The sequence below is a fragment of the Dendrobates tinctorius genome, unplaced genomic scaffold (assembly GCF_039654945.1).
Source record: "Dendrobates tinctorius isolate UK_male_01 unplaced genomic scaffold, ASM3965494v1 ptg000107l, whole genome shotgun sequence".
Classification (NCBI taxonomy): Eukaryota; Metazoa; Chordata; class Amphibia; order Anura; family Dendrobatidae; genus Dendrobates; species Dendrobates tinctorius.
In genome coordinates this window covers 34,533,405-34,544,440 of record NW_027361775.1, presented here as the reverse complement: position 1 = coordinate 34,544,440, position 11,036 = coordinate 34,533,405, and the positions used below count along the sequence as shown (strand labels likewise).

The 11,036-nt window shown below is 40.1% G+C and overlaps 1 protein-coding gene across 1 annotated transcript in view; it reads right to left on the bottom strand.

The window, feature by feature from the left end:
- Positions 1–3,874: 3,874 nt before the first annotated feature.
- The window catches only part of LOC141100756 (uncharacterized), a 41,062-nt gene continuing 33,900 nt past the window's right edge, over positions 3,875–11,036 (bottom strand). Inside the window, exons 6-8 of the mRNA XM_073589440.1 lie at positions 5,752–5,862; positions 4,603–4,803; positions 3,875–3,918 (exon numbers count right to left, since the gene is read on the bottom strand). Of these exons, the coding sequence (XP_073445541.1) occupies positions 3,875–3,918; positions 4,603–4,803; positions 5,752–5,862 (356 nt within the window). The remainder of the gene's footprint in view (positions 3,919–4,602; positions 4,804–5,751; positions 5,863–11,036) is intronic.

Here is an 11,036-nt window from a genome sequence, read left to right as displayed (position 1 = left end):
AATGTATTTTCACAGGCACTGTACCAGTAGCAGTGACAATGCTAGTATGGTTGATATTTAGACTAAGTCCCATGTAAAAAAGTATAGCCCATTTAAAATGCATTTCAGGTGTAATGGATTCCCTTTAATCCCTTCACAACCCTTGACTTACCAGTACGTCAAAAGTAATGTCCCTACCTTTGATGCAGACTCGCATGCTGAGCTTGCATCATCTCCCCCATATGATGGCTTATTTAAGCAACTGTCATGAGCCTCTAACAGCTGTTAAACTGTTAGAGGGGTATTCCCATCTCCAAGGTCCTATCCCAATATGTAGTAGGTGTAATCTATATATAATCGTCTTATCATGTCTGTCTGTCCGTAACCGAAATCCCTTGACGTTGATTGGCGGCTGCGACCAATCAGCGACAGGCTCAGCTGTTTGTAACGGTAAGCTGCGCCTGCCGCTGAATGGTCGCGGCCACCAGGCCGCGACCAGTCAGCGACAGGCGCAGTCGGGCGCAGGGCTTAATCTGTAAAAAAGAGAACTAAAATTAAAAAAAAGGTTATACTCACCTTCCGACGGCCTCCGATCTCCTTTCCACGTTCCCAGCCTCACAGTCCCAGTAATGCTTTGCACCTTTGACCGGAGATGATGTCACTCTCGCAACAGCGCGACGTCATCAGCGGTCTAAGCCGCAAAGCATTACTGGGACCGCAAGGCCAGGTGCGTGGAAAGGAGATCGGAGGCCGTCGGAAGGTGAGAATATGTAAAAAATGGAATTAAAATAGTTATATACTCACCTCCTGACTGCCCCCGAGCTCCACTCCATGCTCCACGCACCCGGCACCTTCGGGTCCCAGTAATGCTTTGCGCGAAGGGCCGGAGATGACGTCACTCTCGCAAGAGTGCGATGTCATCAGCAGTGTTTCGCGCAAAGCATTACTGGGACCGGAAGAAGCCGAGCGCGTGGAGCATGGAGTGGAGCTCGGGGGCCTTCGGAAGGTGAGTATATAACTATTTTTTATTTTAACAGAGACCATGCATACCAGGAAAGGAGGTTGAGGGGACCACGCATACCAGGATAGGGAGGTGAGGGGGACCATGCATACCAGGATAGGTGGGTGAGGGGGACCACGCATACCAGGAAAGGGTGATGAGGGGGACCATGCATACCAGGAAAGGGGGGTGAGGGTGACCATACATACCAGCAAAGGGGGGGTGACGGGACCATGCATACCAGGAAAGGGGGGTGAGGGGGACCATGCATACCAGGAAATGGGGGTAAGGGGGCCCATGCATACCAGGAAAGAGGGGTGAGGGTGACCATACATACCAGCAAAGGGGGGGAGGGGACCATGCATACCAAGAAAGGGGGGTGATGGGACCATGCATACCAGCAAAGGGGGGTGATGGTGACCATGCGTACCAGTAAAGGGGGGTGACGGGACCATGCATACCAGGAAAGGGGGTGAGGGGGACCATGCATACCAGGAAAGGAGGGTGAGGGGACCATGCTTACAAGGAAAGAGGGGTAAGAGGACCATGCATACCAGGATAGGGGGGTAAGAGGACCATGCATACCAGGATAGGGGGGTGAGAGGACCATGCATTCCAGGATGGGAGGGTGAGGGGACCATGCATTCCAGGATAGGGGGGTGAGAGGACCATGCATATCAGGATTGGGGGGTGCATTATTGCATTATTATTAAATCTTCATGAATAAACTGTATACATACTGTATTCTAGAATACCCGATGCGTTAGAATCGGGCCACCATTTAGTAGCAATAATATTAGCAAATACCTTCAATTAAAAATGTAGTACAGTTTTTCTGATTCGCCATGAACCTTTCCTCATGTGCAGGCATTGCAGGACCTTAGGTATCCATGGTTACGTCCACTGATAAAGTGACAGCTAGTTGCTAGTGGTTATAATCATAGATATCTAAGGTTCTGCAATGCTTGCACATGAGGAAAGATACATAGCGAATCAGAAAAACTATACTACATTTCTCATTAGAGATATTTGCTAATGTTACTATTATTACACTTACTAGATATTGGATCTTGGAGATGGGAAAACCCCTTTAATTCCCACTCTCAATCTCTGACAGCTGTATTTCACACCAACAGACAAAGGTGCGCATCATTCTATGCTCCCAGCGTCGCGCCAGTGACGTGATCACAGGGTGCCAATGGGTTGTCATGATGGTTGGGGGTCTTCTGAAGTCCCCCATACCTATCATTACTATTCTCCTGTAAAAGTCAGCCCCTGGCTGGCGATCATAGAAGATTGTGATTTTAGCTTTGCATAGTAGTGATGATGCACAAAGGGGACTAAATAGAGTAAAAATGAGAAAGAAAAGGTTAAAAATATGAAAAAATAAAAAAAACATAAAAGTTCAATTTACCCTCCTTTTGCCCCATTAAAAATAAAACAATTAAAAAATACACATTTTAAAAAATAGAAAATTGCAAGGTCATGAAGGTCATGAAGGGGTTAAAGTATTCCTAACGTTTGTAAAAATCAAGATTACTAGATCAGCACTTATTTTATGTTTCTCTACTTTGTGCCGCAGTCCCCAAAAATGTCATTTTTGTATTATTTTCTATTACTGTACCTTTATTACGGCTTATTTTTATATTAAAATTGCCATTTTAATTGAAATTATTTTCAGAATCACAAAATCAGGAAGCCTGATGATCTTTATCCAATACAAATCCAAATATCTGTTGTTTTTTGTTGGCTTGCGTTATTAAAATTTGAATATTTTTTCCACAAAATCTGGTAAAACAACAATGCAAGTACAGTGACTTAAGAAAGTATTAACCCCTATGTCTTTTTACCTATTTTTTTACATTACAACTTGTGTTTAAATATTTTTGCAATCCAATTTGTGTGTCATGCATCAGCAATAAATAGTCTAAGTCGATGAAGGGAAGCAAGAAAAATATAGGTATCAATTAAATTTATAGGTTCAAATAACCAAAAATTGGTATGTACATATGTAGTCACCCCTTTTACATTAAAGCACCAAAAAATTTCTGGTGCAAGAAATTCCCTTCATAAGTCACATGCATAGTAAAAGGAAGTCCACCTGTGTGCAACCTAAGTGTCATATGGTCTGTCAGTATATACACACCTTTTTTTGAAAGGCCACATAGGCTGCAATGCCATTAAGCAGGAGGCACCACTAATCCAAGAACATCAGGAAGACCAGGGAGATCACCAAACAAGTCAGGGACAAAGTTGTTGAGAAGTACAAGAAAGGTTATAAAAAAATGCAGAGTTCCCAAGCACCAACTGGGGTATCTGTCTATGTGACTACAGTAAGCCTTACACTCCATAGAGGTGGCTTTTATGGAAGAGCGGGCAGAAAAAAGCCTTTACTTATACAAAAAAAAAATGTAAGGCTCATTTTGAGCTTGCCAAAAGAAATGTGAGGGATTCCCAAAATGTATGGAGGAAGGTGCTGTGGTCTGGCACTTAACCAACACAGCTCATCACCCCAAAAACACCATCCCCACAGTGCAACATGGTGTGTGGATGTTTTTTGGCAGCAGAGACAGGGAAAATGGTCCGAGTCGAGGGGAAGATGGATGGTGCGAAATACAGAGATATTCCACAGAAAAACCTGTTTCAGGCTGTCATTGATTTGAGACTGCGATGTAGGTTCACCTTCCAACAAGACAATTACAGAAAGCAAAAAAAAAGGAAAAAAAACCAGAAACAGTGAAATTCCAGGTTTTGAGGTAGCAAAATACGAAAAATGCCAAGGAGGGTGACTACTTTCTCAAGCCATTGTATGTCTACAAAATCACCCATATTTGCTAAGCAGTTTTTGTACTTTTCACATCAGGATGGATGGAAAATTTGCTGTAAAACATGCAACTATTTTAGCCACTCTCGAAATTTGAAAAGTGACATATTTGGTTCTGAAGAAGAGATATTAAAGTCAAATTAGAGAAAAAAGGTGCACATTTCTATCACAAATTTAGACTTTTGTGTACTTGTTAATAAATTTGGTTCAAATCACTTCAGCTATCTTCAGCACTGCAATGTAAGGGTACCGTTACACTAAGCGATGCACCAGCGATCCCGACAATGATATTGATCGCTGGTGCATCACTAAGTGGTCGCTAGTGAGCTGCCACACAGGCAGATCTCACCAGCGACATAGCAGCGTTCGGGGGTCGCTACTTACCTGTCAGACGCGGCGATCCTGACGTCCTCCTGCCCGCGTTCACGCATCACTCGTCGGCGCCACAGGAAGCCCAGCAGGATGCGCCCGATGAGAAATGGTCCAGGACGTTCTCGCGCGATCAGCGATAGCAAGCGGGGGAGCCGGTCGGAGGTAAGTATCACATGTAGCGATATCGCTAGCAATATCGCTGCTGAGTCACAAAAACAGTGACGTTACAGCGATATTGCTAGCGATATCGCTATGTGTAACGGGCCCTTAAGACCATAACAAATCTTCTTAGCAAATGTGAGCCTCTGTTCCAATGATGGTGTTCACATGTAATTTCCTTATCTGACTAGCTTTACAAGAAATTTAACAATCTTGGAGTAATGTGTCTCACTTATAAGAGTAGTAAATGTTTCTTTCTCTTTCTTACCTATCATTCCAGTTTGGTTGTAAATCAACAATTGTCCATTGTCCAGTTTTGAGAGTCCCTGATAGGAATTGTTTATGCGGGCTAGTTCAGGGAATATTAGTGACCACAGAATGGAAAATAGGCTCTTCTTTTTAGTGGTGTTGCTGATCGAAGGCCGTTTTGTGATGGTTGAAGCTGTCGCATTCTTGATTGTATATGAAACTACAAAAGGTATTGCAGGTGAAATAATTGCTCTAGACAAAAGAATCTTTGACACAATAGTAACAAATAATTGACACTCTCTCATATTAAGGCCGGACATAGCCATGAAATGGCTGTTGGATGAACGATTCTTTAGCCGATCATACAGCCAACAGCCATCAGCGACTTAGCTTGCACAGCCGAGCGCTCCTGTGTTCCCTATGAAAAATCTGCCAACTAACACAACAGCAGAGGGCTTATCTCAAGGAGAATAATGGGATCAGTAGTCAGAAATAAGACATGTGTGATCAACATCTCTCTCGACCATCAGTTGGCCGCTGCCCCATACACATTAGACTGTCAGCCAGAACTGTCAATATCAGGTTCAGGTGACAGTTGACTGATGTGTATGGGTCTGGGAAATTCCATCTGTTGTAACATTTGTTGCTCCTCTTGATGCTAAGGAAATCACAAAACAAAAAGCAGGGAGGTAGAACTCCAAAAATTATATGATGTAAATAATCAAAGTCCACAGAAATATCAGTCAAATGTCTAAAAAAGCATTTTAGGTTATTTCAATTTTAACCAAAGATCTAGGATGGTATAAGAGGAGCAGCTCCAGGAACTGGTAGCACTGGAGTGGGGAGGGAAAGTTGAGGTGTTTATTAGCTTATTTTATACCATATTAAGGGTTTCGTGAAAAAAACAACCCTTTTAAAATGACCTTATGCAGGTAAAATCTCCTTCCTGTCCTTTCTGGTAATTAATCCATTCTGGTTCTAAATGGCTATTAAAATAAAATAATATTAATAGCATTTGGCTTTCCTTACCGGCCAAGTCATTTCACACTAAACACAAAGGCATCTAATGGGAGCTGGATGCACGCAAGCAGATAAAATATCTGAGAATGAAATGTATATATTTTAACATAAAATATCAGCCATAATGTACTGTATATATATATATTACCCGATCCTGCAGGTGATACAGAATTTTGGAGTGAAGTGTTGGTACTTCCAGCTGTTCTATCCACCACAGATGAGGTAGCTGTTCCTTTTGAGTTGTTCATGCTTTGAGATACTATGGAATGACAAATATGTATTATGTAAACCTTAATAGTGGGAAAGTATGTTTTGTAATTCATAATTCATTAACGCTAACATTGGGATGTACTTGGATATATAACTTTCTCTGAATTATATTACAGGTCCTAGATGGTACCTTTTAGAATACATATTAACAGAGCTATCGGTGATTCATGGTAAAGTTGTGACAGTTTATTCAGCATTATATTGTACAGTTAAATCTAATGAATAGTTCATGGTTTATGCTGACAAGTGGCTGCAAATGATGGTAAAATTGTGGGTTATTTTAACCAGTCCACAACTATCAGCGATTAATTTTCTAACTTTACCAGGTTTCCCAGAGAATTCAATTTGAGACAAAATTATCAATCACAAATAGAATGTCTCCAGGGCCTCCAATTGCCCTAAAAAAGATCAGTATAACACTACGGCGTCTCCTCAGACTGTATACAAACCTTTTCAAGTGTTCTCAATATATGTGGCTATGGATAACCAGGTCACCAATGGCAGCAAACAGATTGTTTAACCCCTTTGAGATGAAGCCTGTTTTCACCGTGATGACCGAGCCAATTTTTACAATTCTGACCACTGTCACTTTATGAGGTAATAACTATGGAACACTTCAACGGATTCTGGTGATTCTGAGAAGGTTTTGTCATGACATATTGTACTTTATGAGAGTGGTAAAATTTCTTTGATGTAACATGCATTTATTTATGAAAATCTGGCAAAAATTTTGAAAATTTCACAATTTTCAAACTTTTAATTTTTATGCCTTTAAATCAGAGAGTCATATCGTACAAAATAGTTAATAAATAACATTAACCACATGTCTACTTTACATCAGCACAATTTTGAACACTTTTTTTGTTAGGAACTTATAAGGGTTAAAAGTTGACCAGCGATTTCTCATTTTTACAACAAAATTTGCAAAACCATTTTTTTAGGGATCACCTCACATTTTAAGCGACTTTGAGGGGCCTATATGACAGAAAATACCCCAAAATGACACCATTATAAAAACTGAACCCTTCAAGGTACTTAAAACCACATTTAGGAAGTTTATTAACCCTTCAGGTGCTTCACAGGAATTTTTGGAATGTGGAAGGAAAAAATAAACATTTAGTTTTCTTTCACAAAAATATTCCTTTAGACCTATTTTTTTTTTACTTTCGCAAGGATAATAAGAGAATATGGACCATACATTTTGTTGTGAAATTTCTCCTGAGCATGCTGATAAGTAACTTATTTAGATGTGTATTGAGCACTTTGAACCCACAGGTGCTTCACAGAAGTTTATAACGTTAAGCCATGAAAATAAAAAAAATCACATTTTTTGCACAAAAATCTTTTAGCTACAAATTTTGTATTTTCACAAGGGCAAAAGGAGAAAATGGACCCCAAAGTTTGTTTTGCAATTTCTCCTCAGTTCACTGATACCCCATATGTGGTCAAAAACTACTTTTGAGGTACAGTGCAAAGCTCAGAAGGGAAGTAGCGCTTCACAGAAGTTTATAACAAGCTGTGAAAATAAAATAAAAAATCACATTTATCCGAAATAAATCATTTTAGCTCCAAATTTTGCATTTACATAAGGGAAATAGGAGAAATTGTGCCATACAATTCGTGCAATTTCTCCTGAGTACGCCGATGCCCAAAATGTGGAGGAAAACAACTGTTTGGGCGCACGGCAGGGCTTGGAAGGGAAGGAACGCTATTTGACTTTTGGAATGCAAGATTTGATGGAATAATTAGTGGAGGCCATGTCGCATTTGAAGAGCCTTTCATGTACCTAAACAGTGGAAATCCCCACAAGTGACACCATTTTGGAAATTAGACCCCTTTGGGACCTTACCTAGATGTGTATTGAGCACCTTGAACCCACAGATGCTTCACAGAAGTTCTTAACGTTAAGCCATGAAAATAAAAAATCACATTTTTTCCACAAAAATCTTTTTTAAGCTAAAAATTTTGTACAGTATTTTCACAAGGGCAAAAGGAGAAAATGGACACCAAAGTTTGTTGTGCAATTTCTCCTGAGTCCACCGATGCCCCATATGTGGTTGAAAACTACTTTTGAGGCGCAGTGCAAAGCTCAGAAGGGAAGTAGCGCCATATTACAGTGCAGATTTTGCTGCTCTTGTTTGAGGGTGCAGTGTTACATTGACAGAGCCCCTGAGTAGCAAAAATAGCAGAAACCCCCATAAGTGACCCCATTTTACCAATTAAACTTATCAATGAATTAAACTAGGGGTGCAGTGATTATATTGACACCACAGGTGTGTCACAAACGTTTATACCATTGGGCAGTGAAGAAAAAATTATTTTCATTTTTACCACCAAGATAAAGAGACCTGAGTAGTCTCAAAAGCTTGCAATGTGTTACCATCTTTTCAGTTAGCCATTAAAAGGTATCAACCACTGAGGACTCTCAATTCTAAACATTCTTTTGGCGGGTGAGGAGCCATTTCATTTTTCAAGAGCCTTTGTGCTACCACCAGTAACATGGAAGCCCCCTATATTTCTGTTAACAGATATTTATCCAATTTCAAAGTTCTGGTAAATTATAAAATCCCTATAATTATAGGTGCACGCTCTCTGCCTTCTGTACAATAATTAACAAAAAATTCCCAGGTATAAGTGTGACCTAAGAAAAAACAGGGTGCTCATAGAAAAAAACATTTAATTTAAATTTTAAATTTTACTAATAATATTATAAAATTGAACAAGAAAAATTCAAGAAAATGCAAGAACAGAAAAAAAGGGGGATAAGGGAATCGAAAATTAATAGCTGCTACATAGCAAAGGTAAGACTATGTCCCCATTTGTAATATGCTCAAATAATTAAATTCATGAAAACACTCACTATTGTACTAAGAAATTATCAAAGGAGTACAGTAATGATCATGCTACAAAAGTGCCAAGTGCTTAAAATAGTAAAATAAACTAAGAACTAATGTCATCAAAAGATTTTAAAATATATGCATGTGCCAGCTATATCAATACTGAAGTCTCCAATCAATGAATATCTTCATAACAATTCATGAGTCTACAATAGCTGAGAGGCATCATGGCACTATGCATAGTCATTAGCTCAAACAGCTTAATTTATTAAGCACATGTGCCTTTCAGCCATTTTGCAAACAGTTCATATAGAAAGAGAATAAATCCCATACAAGATTGAAGTACAGGGACAATCACATTAGTACTGCCACTACTATAAACTTAAAGCAGATAGATAAAATCAAATTCCATCATCAATAGGGACACAATACTCCTTTACCTGGATCCTGGTAATGTGCAAATGGTCTATCTGATTCCCATCCCTCTGCCCCGATGCGCACGTTTCACCCTGCTCAGTTAACAGATGACAGATCTGAGTGGAGACTTGCTTTTTGTGGATTGAGTGGAAGCTTTTATTGGGAACATTTTACATAATGTTTGGGATCAGTTATCCTGCACTCTACGCTGACCACTTACTTTGGGGTTTCCACCTAAATCTCTGAGTGACGTGATTCAGATGAACTCCAGAGAGAACGATTCACTATAATGAGGCAGGAGAGTTACTATGGACTCCATCTTGCCTCTGTTCCATGGTTTCCTTCTTTTCAGAAGTGCACAAAACTGTGGACGATGACCCTTATGTAATCATAAAAAGACAGACACCGTCGAATCAAAGGTCCTATGGCACCCACAATGCCTCCATCTGCCTCATTATACGGAATTTTCCACCGGGGGTTCTGACTGAATCACGTATTTCAGAGATTTACACGGAAACCCCAGTGTAAGCGCTCAGCGCAGAGCGCAGGATAAATGTGCACCAAGCCTTACTGGGGTCTTTTGGAGGTAGAATGAAAAAAATTAACAGCATGTGAAGAATTGGTTTTATTTACTTTTTATGACGTTCCTCGTGCGGTATAAGTGATTAGACGATGTTATTCTTTGTGTCGTGTGATTACAGCGATACCAGATTTATATCGGGTTTTATGTTTGGCTGCTGTCACACACTAAATGACGCTTTTTATTGAGAAAACTAGTTTTTGTGTCACCATATTTTGAGAGATACTGTATAATATTTTTATATTTCAGCCAACAGAGTCATGTGGTGGCTTGGTTTTTGCTGGATGAGCTGACGTTTTTTATTGGTACCATTTTCGGGCACATGACGTTTTTTGATCGGTTTCGATTTCAATTTTTGGGAGACAAAATGAACAAAAACCAGCAATTCAGGAATTGCTTTTTTTATATCATAACAACAATTCCCATATGCTAATACATAGGAAAAAAATGAAGAGAACCCAAATATAAAAAACAATTTTTATTTTATATATCCAATAAAATCCATACAATTAAAAAAGCAAAATGCGGTATAGGAGACGCTAGAGCACACAATATGACAAAATAAGACATAAAGATGGACAATGTTATCAAACTATAGGCAGACAAAAAGCGGCATTCCTCACAATAAAAACAAAGTGCATTAATATATAAATACTAGCTGAAGAGCCCAGCGCTGCCCGGGCATAGTAACTAACTGTGGTTAGTTATAACAAATTATAATTATCCTCCATCCCATAGTCCCGTGCCCATATACCCATTACACATCGTCTATCCCATAGTCCCATGCCCATATAACCATCACACATCCTCCATCTCATAGTCCCATGCCCATACACCCATCATACATATCCTCCATCCCATAGTCCCGTACCCATATACCCATCATACATATCCTCCATCCCATAGGCCTGTGCCCATATACCCATCATACATATCCTCCATCCCATAATCGAGTGCCCATATACCCATCACACATCCTCCATCCCATAGTCCCATGCCCATATACCCATCATACATATTCTCCATCCCACAGTCCCATGCCCATATACCCATCATACATATTCGCCATCCCATAGTTGAGTGCCCATATACCCGTCATATATATCCTCCATCCCATAGTCCAGTGCCTATATACCCATCACACATCCTCCATCCCATAGTCCCGTGACCATATACATATCCGCCATCCCATAGTCCCATGCGCATATACCCGTCATACATATCCTCCATCCCATAGTCCAGTGCCCATATACCCATCACACATCCTCCATCCCATAGTCAACCATTATGACATCATAATCAGCGGCGGGGCTTGCAACCTATGATGAA